This window comes from Cololabis saira, chromosome 20 (assembly GCF_033807715.1).
Source record: "Cololabis saira isolate AMF1-May2022 chromosome 20, fColSai1.1, whole genome shotgun sequence".
NCBI lineage: Eukaryota > Metazoa > Chordata > Actinopteri > Beloniformes > Belonidae > Cololabis > Cololabis saira.
Genome location: NC_084606.1, coordinates 37,580,051 through 37,596,464, shown reverse-complemented (window position 1 = coordinate 37,596,464; position 16,414 = coordinate 37,580,051). Strand labels below are relative to the sequence as shown.

Sequence of the window (16,414 nt, the reverse complement as noted above, 5' to 3'; positions counted from 1 at the left end):
TAGTGTTTAGTAAACCTCTAGTTAGTGTTTAGTAAACCTCTAGTTAGTGTTGATAAACATCTAGTTAGTGTTTAGTAAACCTCTAGTTAGTATTTAGTAAACATTTAGTTAGTGTTCAGTAAACCTCTAGTTGGTGTTTGTAAACCTCTAGTTGGTGTTGGTAAATATCTAGTTAGTGTAAACTCTAGTGTGTTAGAGTCAGTAGTCATAGTTGCAGCTATAGAACAAGACTATAATAGTTAGTCTCAAATATAGCTTGGTGGTAGATATGCTGCTATAGGCCTCTGCTGCAGGGGGGACCGCCATGATCCACTGGGCGGTGAACATCACCCCTTTTGCTTTCCTCTCCTTCTCTTTCTTCTTCAGCTCAATCCATACTTATTAATTAGAAGTATTTCATAACCAACATTGTTCTCCATTGTTCTTGAAGTTTGTTGTGCTGGTCCGCCCCTCCTTTTCTCTTCTGTACATGTTTGCAGGCCAGAGCTTCAGGAGCTGCATGCACCTCAGTGTCTGCTGTCTACATCTGTTTACATGTAGTGGTTTCTGTAGTCCACCAACTAACATGTATCAGTCATATGTACATAGAACTCTTAGTTCTGCTGCACTGATAATTAACAATAACATATCTAGTCTTTTGTACGTTTAACAATATGTCTGTGTCTCTCCTTTCTCTGTTCTTCATTCTCTCTGTCTGTTTTCTCTTTTCCTGCTCTGCCCAGTCTGGTCTCCAGCAGGAGGGTCCCCCCTTATGATCCAGGTCCTGGTCCAGGTTTCTTCCCTCCTTATGATCCAGGTCCTGGTCCAGGTTTCTTCCCTCCTAAAGGGGAGTTTTTCCTCACCACTGTTTGGTTTTTGTCCCACTAGGGGAGTTTTTAACCGGCCATTGTTTATGTAATAATTGGTCGGGGGGTCATGTTCTGGTCCCTGGAAAGCGGCGAGCCAACTTCTGTTGTAATAGACGCTATATAAATAAAATTGAACTGAATTGATTCTCTTCCCTGCGGTTTCACAGACCAAACCGCTCTAGTGAGGGAAATAAATCAGCTTGATAAAGCCAACAGGACCACATCATCCACTAAAAACTTGCATGTAATCCTGGGGCCACTAAACTAGACCCCTCCTCTCTACGAATTCTGTCCATAAAAGTTATGAACAAGATAGATGACAAAGGGTAACCCTGATGGGAAGGATTTAGCAAGCACCTAAAGATACCTGCCAGGTATACTTGCCTATGAGACACAAAAGAGGCAATTCAAACTAGATATACAAGGAAATAGGATAAGCAAAGTGTCCAGGGCATCATGAGAGGGGGCCCTTATATTTGTTGTATAAAGGGTGCCTGTGTCCCAAATACAAAAAGGGAGCTGGTTCTGCAAGCGGAGGCCTGATAACTGGTGGCTGTACCTTCCAGTTTACAAACCATTAGTAACTCTCCATTATTTAAACCCATGGGTTTTGGTGAGATAATATGGAACTATGAGTCCTTTTAAATAAGAAAGAACAAATCCAGATTGAAATTTGTCATAATTCATACAGGAGCTTTATGGCAAGTCACTTTAGAGGCATGATGCTCAGTGGCTGGAGGTCGTTTTGTTGTTAATTTAAGTTCCCTAAGGGGATTAAAGTAAAAGTAAAGCCTTTATTGTCATTGTACAATGAGATTGAGAGTGCTCTCCAGTTGGTGTATAAGATAAAGAAAATTGAAAAGCAGGTTAAAAAAAAGAAAGAATAAAATTTAAATAAAGTAAAAAGAGCATATGTTACAATTTGTACAATTTGTGTGGTACATGATTTTACAGGATCATACAAGTAATTAAAGTGATTTGTGATCAATTGACAGATTAAATTACATGAAGAAGGTGATCATAAAAAAAGTTCAAAAAATATATTATTATCATATAACATTTTTGGAGGGAATTTGAATTTTTTTGTAGGGCTAATCCTTTTCCATTCTTGCACAGAGGAGCAGATACCGGTCTTGAGATATATATGTATATATACCCTGTATATATGTGTATGTATGTATATGTATATATACATATATATATATACATATATATATATATATATATATATATATATATATATATATATATATATATATATACATACATACATACATACATTGTGTGTGTGTGTGTGTGTGTGTGTGTGTGTGTGTGTGTGTGTGTGTGTGTGTGTGTGTGTGTGTGTGTGTGTGTGTGTGTGTGTGTGTGGAGAGAGAGAGAGAGAGAGAGAGAGAGAGAGAGAATTATTTTATATATTATTATTATTATTATTATTATTATTGTTATTTTAAAAGCCACAAATATTGGCATATAATTGTGAGTGGTGTGTGTTGTGGTGTAAAAGTCGCGGGTTTTCCGGAGATGGCCGAGCGTTTCCGAAGATGACGTAGGCGCGGGGCCGAAGGCAGCAGCGCTTCCTTCCTCTGTGTGAGCGGCTGAGCCGAGCGGAGGTGAAGAAGAGGAGGATGAAGCTCGGAGCGGAGGATGGGAGGAAGAGTGGAGTAAGAGACAGGGCTAGCCGAGTGGAAATGACTGACTGAGAGAGGGGGGAAGAGGAGAAGAAGAAGGTCATCCAAGGGGCGAACACAGAGAGAGACCTGTATTTTTATGCACAAACCCCCCGGAGCATTTACTAGGGAAAAGTTTCAACTTTTTTGCCCGGGTTTGTTGTGCCCGGAGCCGGAGCCGGCTTTGTGTCGAGGCGGGGGGGGGGGATCACGTACAATAAGGAATAAACTAGATCCCCTTCGATGTTTTTATTCCGAGGGAGATATACGGTGGAATTAACTGCTCTAAAGGTTACAAGAGGATGGCGGCCAACATGTACCGAGTGGGAGGTAGGAATGTTTAATTTTTGTGATCCCTCTCTCTCCCGCTACAGCGTGATTGTTCGTGTAGCAACGCGGTGCTAACTAGCCGCTAAGCTGGCTGATTTATGGTTCTGCGTCACGTCGACGCAGAGGCTACGGCGTAATTTACGCGGCGACGCGCAAGGTAGGCGCGCGTCGCCGCGTAACCTACGCCGTATGCCCTGCGTTGGTGTAACGCGGAACCTTAAATCAGCCTTTTAGCTGCTAACCACAGCTAGCTCTGCTAGCGCCTGTGTGGATGGCAAGTTTGGCTTTTTGGTGAATATTTGATCTGTTTTGATCTTACAAACTGCAACCCAATGAGCTGATGCATTATTACTTAGTTTGCCCACAGTTGTATGTGCTTCTATATTCGACATATATGCACCATTGCAAACTGTCTCTCTCTCATATATATATAAATATATATACACACATACATGCATGCATATATATAATGTATGTATGTGTGTGTATGTATTATATGGTGTCTGGATTACTTGAGTTTGCTCACTGAAATATTCCATAAGGGTCAGTTTGGCGGGCTGCACGAACCGGCTCTGTTTCTGTGTGTGATTGTAAATGTTGTTGGAAGTAGAAGAGGCAAAACCGTAAACTGCAACATTTTCCTGTCGTGAAGTGTGTACATACAGGACTGTCTCAGAAAACTAGAATATTGTGATAAAGTTCTTTATTTTCTGTAATGCAAAAATGTCCTACATCCTGGATTCATTACAAATCAACTGAAATATTGCAAGCCTTTTATGATTTTTTTATTATATTATATATTTTTTTATATTTTTATTTTGTATTATTATTTATTATATTATTTTTTTTCTTACAGTTTAAGATTAAGATTCCCAGAATATTCTAATATTTTGAGATAGGATATTTGAGTTTTCTTAAACTGTAAACCATGATCAGCAATATTAAAATAATAAAAGGCTTGCAATATTTCAGTTGATTTGTAATGAATCCAGAATGAATGACATTTTTGTTTTTAAATTGCATTACTGAAAATCACAATATTCTAATTTTCTGAGACAGTCCTGTACATAAAAATTACTATAAATCTATATATCGACATATATATATATAACTATAAATCAATATATATTCATAGATATATAAATACTGTACGTAAAATATAACTCAATATATCTATATACATACCTACAAAGAGAAAGAATGAAAGTATCTAAAACCAAAAGGTAAAAAGGAAAACAAACTCTTGGCCCATGTATGATTATGGTACAATACAATAGGATACAGTATTACATTATACAGGACTGTCTCAGAAAATTAGAATATTGTGATAAAGTTCTTTATTTTCTGTAATGCAATTAAAAAAAAACCAAAAATGTCATACATTCTGGATTCATTACAAATCAACTGAAATATTGCAAGCCTTTTATTATTTTAATATTGCTGATTATGGTTTACAGTTTAAGATTAAGATTCCCAGAATATTCAAATTTTCTGAGACAGTCCTGTACGTTTGAAAAGGGAACTCCTGTGCTGTTGGCTTCAGCCGCAAGCCGTTAACATGTCAGAATCCAACCAGTTCCAGCTCCATCTGCTGTAGCTTTGTTACAGGGAATGGCAACTTTCATTATTGGACTGGATGGTCAAACAAATGTGGTCAGTTACACATCTAATGCATGGGACTGGAGAAATACTTGTATTGTATTGAGACTCTGGCGGCGGCTTCTTCATTTTATTTGACAGGCAATGGCAGAGCAAAAGTCTGTTTCATGATCCAACTCTGAAGGCTGGATTATGGTTCTGCGTTAAATCCACGCCAAGCGTGCGCCGCAGGTTGCGCCGCAATGAGCACCCCACGGCGCACGCCACTCCGTGCCTGACGTGCACCTCCCAAAAATTGTAACTACGCGTCGAGAGGTCGCAGACCAAGAGGGCTGTGATTGGTTCGCTTGGTAGCAACGCATTTCCGGTTCCAGTTCGTGAAGCAGTCGTGAACTTTCAGCACTCTTTTCTTCGTGTATGTGTGATTTTTATTTTTATTTTATTTTTATTTATTTTTTTTGTTTTTTTTTTGTTTTGGTTTTCTTCACAATAGTTGTCCTTATCTCTTTGATTCACTGTGACCGGAAAAGTCGGATAAACCATTCAGGAAAAGAACACACACCCCTAGCGCTCTGGGGGGGGTATTGCACCGCGGCGAAATGGAGTGACGGAGAAGTCCGGAGGATTCACGACGGCGTCACGGCAGCGGTGTAGGCTCTGCGTTGGTTTAACGCAGAACCATAATCCACGCTGAGGTGCAGATGTTCATAAACCTGGTGCTGAGGAGAGAATTAAAAAGGAATCTAGACGGCGATAAGGAACGACCAGATCCACCAGGAGCTCTGTCTCTTCATAGCTGCTCACGGCTCCAGCTGACTTTTCAGCAGCGCAGAGACAAACTAACAAAAATTAAAAAGCGTCGCCGCTTGAATCTTCTCTCACTCTCATTTTTAACTTTATCAACCACAAGCCACAGACCCAGCAGCACATCTATCATCTCCTCCAGGTTCTACATCTTTAGTGTTGTTGCCTTCTTCGTTTAGATCACACAATCAAATACGTCACAGCAGCTTCACTCCAACCTCCTACTTCTGCTCCAGTTGAATTGTTATGGAAAAGAAACCAGGCCGAGTTGAGTAAAGATGACCTGAGATGATTAGAACCGAGTAGGTACTAGTGGAAACGTACCATTCGTCTCAAAGATTTTGATAAATCTAAAATGTCAACTATTCGTACAAAATATCTAAAATACCAAGTTCCTCCCAAATGTAAAGAAATGCATTTTAAGACCATCAACAACATTTATCCCTCAAATGAATTAATTAACAAAAGATTTCAATTGGGTGTAGATAATTGTTATATTTGCAAAACGAATGTAGAAACGATAGAGCACCTGTTTTTTGGATGTGAGATCATTCAAGATATATGGAAGTCTCTCCATGATTTAATATTATCCAGCTCCATCAACATAGATTTCTGGACGTTTCAAAACATTCAAGTTGGTGTAATTCTTAAGAATAAAATAAATGAATTTTTTAGTGATGCACCGAAATGAAAATTTGTGGCCGAAAATAATAATAAACACTTGGCCGAATACGGAATAATACCTAACAATGGTTCTTCGCAGTTTTTCATTTATCTTGCCATTTTTTTCACCATTGCATATTAATCAAATAAATATGCAGTGAAATACCCACCAGTCACAATTTGTCTTACTGTATTTATTGTATTTTTTCTCATAATCCTTTTTCATTTTCTCCCGTTCAAATCCAATTAATCGGGTCGTGGTGGGGCTGATCTCCGTAATTTGAAGCCTTGTATAATAATTGTAAAAATCTGGGTTATTTTCTTGGAGGATCTGGTCATATCTGTGCTGTTGCCGTCCCTGACCCACCAGTCTGGCCCTCGGCAGGAGGGTCCCCCCTGATGAGCCTGGTCCTGCTCAAGGTTTCTTCCCTCCTAAAGGGGAGTTTTTCCTTGCCACTGTTTGGCTTAAGGTTTTTCTCCCACTAGGGGAGTTTTTACCTGCCATTGTTTATGTAATAACTGCTCGGGGGTCATGTTCTGGGTATGGGTCTCTGTAAAGCGTCTAGAGACAACTCTGTTGTATTAGACGCTATATAAATAAAATTGAATTGAATTGAATATCAGACAGTGAGAGTTCTCCACTGCGTCGGTAGTGCAACCTTTTCTCTGCTGTGCGTCCCATCACCGTCTCCATCACCAAGCGTTTCCCAAATCCAACTTAGCCTGGATCATTTCTCGTGTCCTCTGCTTTTTCCCACATCCAAGTAATGACCTGACATGCTGACATGTTTGCTGCTTAACACCGCCCCCCCCCCCCTAACTCCACGCTGTTCGCTGTTTGATTGCGTCATCTAACACGCCGTTATTAATTGTTCGTTTTTTTCCCACTTATTCCACCGAACACTGAAAGTGTTTTTTTGCTATTTTCGGCCGAAGAATTTCGGTTACCGAACATTCGGTCCATCACTAGAATTTTTAGTGAATAATTTGATCATTCTTATAAAATACTACGGTATATTTGCAAGTTTCGCTACGCCAGATTCCCCCCCCCCTTCATGGACTGCTCTTAAAAATGAAATCTTATTTCAACAGTGTCTAAAACACATAAATACTCCCCTAGCAGTCAAATTGTATACTCTGATTACAACTGTCAATTTATCCTGAACCCCTTGTACTTGTCAATATGATTTTCCTTCCTTATTTATTATTTAAGTACCCATTTTTCATTCATTTGTTTAGGAGGTGGGATTGTTCTCTCAATTTGATGTACTTATGTTTACATCTGAGTAGGGCTGGGCGATATATCGAGATTTTAATATATATCGATATATTTTCAAACGCGATATGGTACGAGACAATATCGTTTATATCGATTATTAAAAAAAAAAAAAAATTTTTTTTTTTTTTTTTTTTTTTTTTACAATTTTGATATAGCTTATTTTGTGACAAATTGACTTGAATGTTTTATTTGAGATTTGCACAAATGTTTTGTTATTTACACAACTGTCAACCTCAGTGGAAAAGTCTGCCTGTTACTGTCTACATTGTATTAATTGCACAGTGTATTTTAATGTAATTGTTATGCAGGAAAGGGATATTTGTTTTATTTCATTCAAGAAGCATTTTTATTCTATATATGCAGGCAGTTTATTTTTATTTCATTTGTTTTATACATGTTGATATTGTGCAGATCTCTGTTAATAAAGGAACCTGTGTGACATTTGGCACGAGGCTTTGTATTAAAACTGACTGTTTTTTTAAGGGTTTGCCTCAGAAAAAAATGAAGCTAACAGAGATGCTATGCTAAAATGCTTTGGGGGAAACCCCAATTAAGGCACAGAAAAAATATCGAGATATATATCGAGTATCGCCATTCAGCTAGAAAATATCGAGATATGACTTTTGGTCCATATCGCCCAGCCCTACATCTGAGTTTGTCATTGTTCTTGTTAAGTAAGATAATAAAAAAAAACAACAATAAAAACTAAAACGCTTCCATTGCTATGGAAAACTTGTGGCGGATAGCTTCGTAAAAAACAACAAAAAAACTCATAACTGGAAGCGATTTACGGTTACTTTACTTTGAAGGAAATAGGGCCTTGGCTTTACATTACAAATACAATTTGAACTAAATGTTCAGGTTATGATCAAATGTAGCAATTTCTGTGTCAGGGAGTTTATTCACACACTTTAAAAAAAATTCACTTGTCTGACTGTGACAAAATAAAACTTTCCTGGTTGGGTCATATTTTTACCCCCGTCTGATTTTAAACACAGTAATAATGGAGGACAAAAAATATAAAATAAAATGCTATCGTTGTTGTAAAGATTGACCGTATAATGTTATTATTTAGATAAGTAAATGTAATTTTGCCTAATGGAGATTCCTCTTTTCAATACTTGCTGCCATTGTTTGATTATGGTGTTAGTAATTGCCATATTTTCACGACCATACTGCGCAGTCTCAGTTATGTATGTCATTACTGTATTCAACACACACACGGCGCACCATACGAAAAGGCGCCGTCTACACACACAAATGGCACACCGCCTTACAACAACACACACACAAGCATGTGTGTGCGTATTTAAAAATAGAGCGGGAGCAAAACCGAGTTTGATTGTGCTTTATTTAAGTCTTTATTACAAAGTACAAACATTTTTTAAATCACCAATGAATAATCAAAAATTAAAACAAGTGTCATTAATCAAACCCATCGTAGTCCACATCCTCCGTTTCTGAATTAAGCAGCTGCGCTAAATCGAATATGCCACAGTTGTCAGGACTTCATCCGCAGCCCGATGGCGCTGAGACCGGGAGAACTGCTCAGCGCTGCGACGGGCAATCACTCAGAAAGGTTTGTCAGGTATTTAGGTCATGCTGATTAAACACTGCACTACAGAATTTGCTGTTTAGTTTCCAAAAGTATTCATTTTGTGATTGTACAAATCTGAAGCTTTGCAAGTCATTGTTCAGTTTGGAATGATGTAGCTACAGGGCATTCGTTTTTGCGTGAATCTGCCTTATGTTTATGTGAGAGGTACAAAAATCACTTCCATTTGCAAGGAGTTTGTTTTTTGGTCAACCAAAAGACAATGCAGTGATTTTCCTGATTTTTAGCATGTGCCCAGTGGGAGGTGCATGTTGAACTCCAAGGCTTCTCCTATGGACTTGGAACTCCAATGGGCTAATTGGAACAATCATTTATTGTGAGCTGGACAGATTTACTACTGTATATTTTGTGTGTCTTCGTGTGCTTTACTTTTTTTTTCTTATTAGCATCATGTGTTACTTCTGGGTCGAAGCTCAAAGTGAGAACATTGAGGCATGCACAAAGTGCATAGGCCAGTTTTCAGTGTTTTTTTTTTTTAAATTTTTTTAACTATGCTCAAACTAATACAATAGTTATACCATCATGGAAACATATTGAGATTTTCCACTAATTCCAACATGGCTTGGGTCTGCTCAACTCTACTGTTTTTAGGGTTTTCCACTAGGTGATGGTACCTGTTAGTACCTCCTTTTTTTTCGCACCTACTTGGCCTCTAATGGCACTTTCCCACTAGAACCTACTCGGCTCTACTCATCTCAACTCGGCCTGGTTTCTTTTCCACAACAATTCAGCACCTGGAGCAGACGTAGGAGGTTGGAGTGAAGCTGCTGTGACGTATTTGATTGTGTGATCTAAACGAATATGACAACAAAACTAAAGAGAACATGGAGATGATAGATGTGCTGCTGGGTTTGTGGCTCGTGTTTGATATCAAGTTAAAAAATGAGAGTGAGAGAAGCTTCAAGCGGCGACGCTTTAAAAAAAATTTTTAGTTCGTTTTTAGCCGCTAGCAGCTATGAAGAGACAGAGCTCCTGGTAGATCTTCTCGTTCCTTATCAGCCGTCTAGATCCCTTTTTAATTCTCTCCTCAGAGTTGGATCACGAAACAGACTTTTGCGCTTCCATTGCTTGTTGAATAAAATGAACCAGAATCCGTCAGAGTCTCTTTCTCAGATTTCCTCCTCCTGACTCAGACGTCTGACTCCAACCCCCCGACCAATCGGTGGCCTGTAGTGTGATGATGTCAGATACAGCCGACTCAGCCGCTTAGAACCTCGGCAGAGTAGGTACAGAAAACTACTCGGCACGTTAGACCCCTAGTGGAAAAGCACTAGGGGTGTAACGATACAATAATCTTACGGTACGATACACCATATTGACGTCACGATAACGATATGATACGATATTATAGCAGTATTTCTTTAACAACCTTGAATGAGGAACATATGACTGGAAAAAATGGTCTTTTATTTGAATGACACAAAATACAAAACAATGCTGTGCATTTGCCCTATTGTTCCAGTTTGTAATGCTTTATAACTGTTTAAGTTTTAAAGAGAAAGCCAGGCCAACCATTTTCCACAAACTGAACTAAAAGTAAATGTCAGGTTTGCATTATGATCTTCAGTTTCATACAAGTACAAATATTTAGCCACAAACTGAATAGTTTCTCTCATGTATGATTTGACTTTTTTCTTTTCCAGAAATTTAACTAACTAAAATTAAATAAATAAATAAAAGTAAATAAATACATTTTAACATCATAAAACAGATTGATTCATGCTCACCTTATAAGTGTAAGAGGAGATTTATTTTAGTGAAGGTTATTTTGGTAATTCAGGGTTGATTATTTTATAAATATATTCTTTATATTCTGATGTAAATCAGGGACTATAATGACACTAGTCAGTTTATCTGTAGTGATTAGTCTGTTTTAGATTGGGCGGAGTGATACGCCACAGTACAGCACTAGGTGCTGTGTTGATGTTCTAAAATCCTACACTGTTGAGGGACATTAAAGTACACTGGAACTCAGCAGAAGTTGTCCCGTGTTTATCCTACTCACCACCCCAAAAAGGTTTAATTTAATAAGGTAAGGCTTAACTCTACACCAGCCTTACATAAGTAAAAGTTCAGAGCTCAAAACCTGCAAGAGTCCCGTGATCGGGACCAAAACGGTACTAGTTTCTTCTGAGCGGAGGAAGATTTTGGTCCACGGGTCGAGGCGCGTTACTAGTCAACACAATAGATTAATATTAATAACCCAATATCGTGATACACTTTGTCACCTCCACGACACATATTGTGACTTTTTTGTATCGCGAAATTTCGTGGCACGATATATTGTTACACCCCTATAAAGCACCAAACTGAGGTGAGTCGCGTCAGGCTGAGTAGGTACTAGTGGAAAAGCGTCATAACTGAGCTGAGTTGGGCTGGGAATGCAACGTCACAAGGCTGCAGGCCACTGATTGGCCAGAGAGTAATGTTTCGTAACTCCTTGACACTGGTAAAACCTGGTAACGCTGACCGTGATATTTACTTTACAATTAAACTTTTTATCAAGAAAAAATAGCAAGCAAACCTAATCTGTGGTGCAATGAAGAGGTCCACATGTTTCTGTGCCTCGTTGCCAACGATTATGAATCTCATAATTATTAATTGGCTCTTATTGGTGCTCAGTTTTTAATTTTTGCTTGAGGTTTAAATGATGTGCTGATTAAAAATAAAATACAAGAAAGATGGACACTTAATTCATCTTAGTGCTCTATTGCGCATGTGCAACTCTCAGCAGAGATAGAAAGATAGGAAGGGAGAATGATGCATCACTCTGTTGAAAAACACGTGTGGTGACAATAGAGCTCTGGACTGCGGGAACCAGGGATTGGTTCCAGCGGGACCTAACACAAAACTCGTGGGAGCGGGCGGTTTGAACTTTGCTGCGGGCGGGAGCGGGCGGCTAAAAGAAACACTGCGTTTGATTTTTATTTTTTTATTTTTTTCTTCCCATTTTCATCACCCAGTGCTCCTTATTAAGTCAGTCCTGGGCATTGCTCATCCTGTACCGAACCCGGGAGGACCCTGCACTGAGCTCAAGTCTCCTTCTTAAGCCTGAATTATGGTTCTGTGTCAAATCGACGCCGTGCCTACGCCGTCACCGTGACGCCGTTGTGAACCCTTCGGACTTCTCTGTCACGCCGCGGTGCAATACCCCCCGTGACCGCTAATTCGCTATCTTTTCCTGAATGGTTTATCCGACTTTTTCCGGTCACAGTGAATCAAAAAGATAAGGACAACTATTGTGCAAAAAACCAAAACCAAAAAAATCACACATACACGAAGAAAAGAGCCCTGAAAGTTCACTACTGCTTCAAACCGGAAATGCGTTGCTACCAAGCGAACCAATCACTCGACGCATAGTTACAATTTTTGGGAGTTACGCGTCAGTGACGGCGTCAGTGACGGCGTGTACCCTACGCCGTAGGCACGGCGTCGTTTTGATGCAGAACCATAACTCAGCCTTTAACCTGAGGAGTGAGCAGGCCGCTTCTTTTCACCTGACAGGGTGGGGCTTCTCCGGCCGGACGTAGGATCACGTTAATTCCGGCCAGATCCTCCCCACCCCCATCAGGCGCCCCAGCTGTCCAGAGGGGGCAGTGTAGAGTCCAGGAATGCTGCAGGTTTTTGTGAGGGTAGCTCACATTAACTACCCAAGAGAACACGGGGAGAACATGCAAACTCCACACAGATGAAATCATGGGGGAACTTAACACGCGCTCGGCACCCACAATCCCCGGCGAGAATTGAACCCATGACCTTCTAGCTGTAGCTGTGAGGCGGCTGCACTACCAACTGTGGCACGGTCCCCCGATAAAATGGATTTATGCCATAAAATATACGACCAAGACAGCTGCGCAGTTGCCTTGGGCTCCAAGCACAGCACAATCCTCTCTGACCACTATCCATGCTTCATAGGAGGGTCATTTTGTGAATGACTCAACCTTAAAATAAATAAAAGCAGCTGCATGGTAATTTATCATAGACCTATGAAATTAATGCATGAGGTTGTGGTAAAATTTGATTTTAATTATCATGCCGATTCTGTAAGCCTACACTGACTGTGTTAATTAAATGAATGATGTGCCTTCCAGTAATGATGAAATAATCCTTTGGCGAAAGATTCCAAAACTGAATGTTGTTCACAAATCCAGGGCATAACGTGCATTTATACCCCTCCAGGCTTTTGTCATTTTTAACTGATTCCCCGGAGTAGGACACAGGAAAGTTGATCAGGTAGTTGTAGATGTCCGGATACTGGAGGTCTGACAGCTCCGTCGCAGTTTTGATGCATTTAAAAAGGGTCAGTAATAATGAGTCTTTCAAGTTTAGCAACATAGTTTTCTTTATCTTTTGGGTTCAAATGCACAGAAAACCCGCTCTGAAGTTCACGATGAAGTACGCCATGACTTTTGACTTGTACAAACAGTTTTCTATCCTGCCAATATGGGTCTGTAGTCAAAACTGGTCACGTGGGGTCCGAAGCTCTATAGCAGCTGGATGCTACTGTGCATGTGCAATTCTCAGCAGAGTTTGGAAGAAAGATGACTTACTGTTGAATTATTTTTTTTTGTCGACACCTGAATTAGTTACTTTTTTAAGGATTTTTTGGCACTAGTGGCCTTTTATTCGAAGTAGGTGGGCAGGAAATTGATTACTTTAAGATTTACTTTAGATTTAGAAGATTTACTTTAAGATTATTTTATTTTATCCTCTAATAAAATAACATATAAACAATACATTGTGCTGCATTATTTTCTTTCACTCCATGTTCTCTGTTGCTGACAGTGTTTACAAATTTCTTGGCAACATCAAGAAAACTTTCTCGGGTAGTGTAAAAATCAAATTCCTTCATTGGAATTTTTGCATGGTTACAATGAATTTGCTTTTCTAATATAGAATAAAATAAGATCAAGTCTTATAATTTTAGCACAGATGAATTATTATCATCCCCAGTTCCACTGCACTTCATCAATGGCTTACTGTTTAACATGCTAAGTGAAGTGCCTGCGGCTGCTCTTGAGCTCATGGCTATAGGGTCTTAAATACCTCCCAGTTTAACTCCTCACAACTTAAAATAATAGCGGCATGTCCTACTGATATGTTCAGAGTTAAATATCTTTTTCTAAGGTCACACAGTTAGGAAGATGTAGGCGTTCATTATTTAAAACAGCCCATCCAAAAGACGGTTGGATGAAAAGCCTGGGTTAAAGGCTCTTACCAAACATTCATCTGTACAGGTCAGGGATGCATTCCAAGTACAAGTATTTATGTATATATATTATATCCGGCATTTTAAAAACCTCATATTGTACATTTCTGTTTATACATTTTATCTCTTATATATTTGCTTTTATATTTGTATTGTATTTCACCAATCACCACAACAAATTCCTTGTGTGTGTCTAACAAACTTGGCAATAAACCCTTTTCTGATTCTAATTAGGGCTGTCAAATGATAAAATTTTATCGCGATTAATCGCATGTTGTCCATAGTTAACTCGCGATTAATCGCACATTTATGTGGGTGTAACCCTAACCTAACCTAACCTAACCCTAACCTAAAAAGTGCAGTTAGGCTATGTTATGTATTTTCCATGTTTCAATGAGTAGTGTGACCGACATCTTGTATATGTGAGGATTTTCTATCCTAAATAGTCAGTCATGGGTGTGACATTCAACAGTGTGGGCTCTGTGGGCTTGCATCACGTTGAATTACGTTAAATCCAATATCTTTTAAGTATAATGCCGTGCGAAGGGGGGTAACACCAACATCATAAAATACCTGCAAATCAGAGCGCAATGCCATGTATTTAATAGGGCTGAAAGATCCATTACATTTGCAATAGTATCGTGATATCATAAAACATGATTTTGTAATCACAACTAAGTGATTATAAGGTTGTCAATTGTCATGAGAGTGAGCATGCATCAACTTTTCATTCTTTAATCTGTGGTGCAATGGCCTCATACAGTCTATGAAACAATCTGAAGCTGGATCAGACAAAACTTAGTGAACAGTACAAACACACTCGAGGATTATTTGGGTTTTTACAAAAAGAATGGGCTACGGAGGTGTATATTTTTTGTCTAATTTAAGTCATCTTTGTTTGAAAGAACTATAAATGAAGAGCCACATACTTATTCTTGAAACTGATTTTCAATTAAAATTGTAATTGTATGCCCACAAATAGGGCTGGGTGTAAACAATTATTTTTAAAACAATTAATCGGGTGATTAGCAAAATAAATAAAAAGTTCTGCCTGTTTAGTCAGTAAGAAAAATGCAGTGCAATGCAAAACACGGCTGTGCATTTGCATATTATCCAAATGTGTTAAAATAACACGTTAAAAATTATATATTTGGATAAAAAAGGGCACAGTTTCACACTAAATGCCATGTTTTTATTACAAAAAAAATTCTCAGAAGAGATGGAAAGGCAATGCGATGCTTCACCCTGTTGAAAGACCCGCCTGGGGACAATAGCGGGTGAACTCTATTGTATATGCGATTCTTAGCAGAGATGGGAAGGAAGGCAATGCCTTACTCTGTTCATTTGTTTTTTTTGCCGACAATAGTCGACAATTAAATTTGTTGGCGACTATTTTCATCATCAGTCGTTGCCCCCCTAGTTGTGAAATGGTCTGAGCTCATCTTTGATGTATAATACTATTATGGACAGGTTAGTTTTGTGGTACTGTTATGGGACGGACATTTTATCTCCTGATTATTGTTATGGAATGGATACAGTACATTTGTTAATTATAGAATCTGCCATGAGTAACTATGTGAGGTAAATTGACGGGGAAGGGAGCGGGGACATATATAAGTTAAACTTCACCCTGCTCCTTTTGTTTTTTTTTTCATTTTTTTGCCATTGTACTGTTTTTGTTTTAAATCTACTCTGAATGAAAATACCATACTATCTAATTGGAATCTGAGGTTCAACCATCGGCCGTATTCTCCTCTCCAGTACCCTGGCGTAGACTTTCCCGGGGAGGTTGAGAAGTGTGATCCCCCTATAGTTGGAGCACACTCTCCGGCTCCCCTTTTTAAACAGAGGGACCACCACCCGGTTTGCCACTCCAGCGGTACTGTCCCCTTCCTCCATGCGATGTCGCAGAGGCGTGTCAGCCAAGACAGCCCTACGACATCCAGAGACTTGAGGTACTCAGGGTGAATCTCATCCACCCCCGGTGCCACTGAGGAGCTTACAAACTACCTCAGTGACCTCGGCTTGGGTGATGGATGAGCACGCCCCAGAGGCCCCACTCTCTGCTTCCTCAGTGGAAGGCATGTCAGTCGAATTGAGGAGATCCTCGAAGTATTCCTTCCACCGTCCAACGATGTCCCCAGTCGAGGTCAACAGCTCCCTACCCGCACCATAACCGGTGCCGGCAGAGTACTGCTTCCCCCTTCTGAGGCGCCGAACGGTCCTCCAGAATTTCCTCGAGGCCGACCGAAAGTCTTCCTCCATGGCCTCCCCGAACTAACATGGCCTGGTAGGACTCCTTCTTCAGTCTGACGGCTTCCTGTACTTCCGCTGTCCACCGCCGAGTTCTGGGGTTGCCGCCACGACAGGCACCGGAGACTTTGCGTCCAAAATCGA

General features: G+C 39.7%; 1 protein-coding gene across 1 annotated transcript in view; it reads left to right on the top strand.

The window, feature by feature from the left end:
* The first annotated feature begins 2,451 nt into the window (after positions 1–2,451).
* mta2 (metastasis associated 1 family, member 2) overlaps positions 2,452–16,414 on the top strand; it is a 47,285-nt gene continuing 33,322 nt past the window's right edge. The window contains exon 1 of the mRNA XM_061709481.1: positions 2,452–2,848. Coding sequence (XP_061565465.1) covers positions 2,821–2,848 — 28 coding nt within the window. The 5' untranslated portion in view covers positions 2,452–2,820. The remainder of the gene's footprint in view (positions 2,849–16,414) is intronic.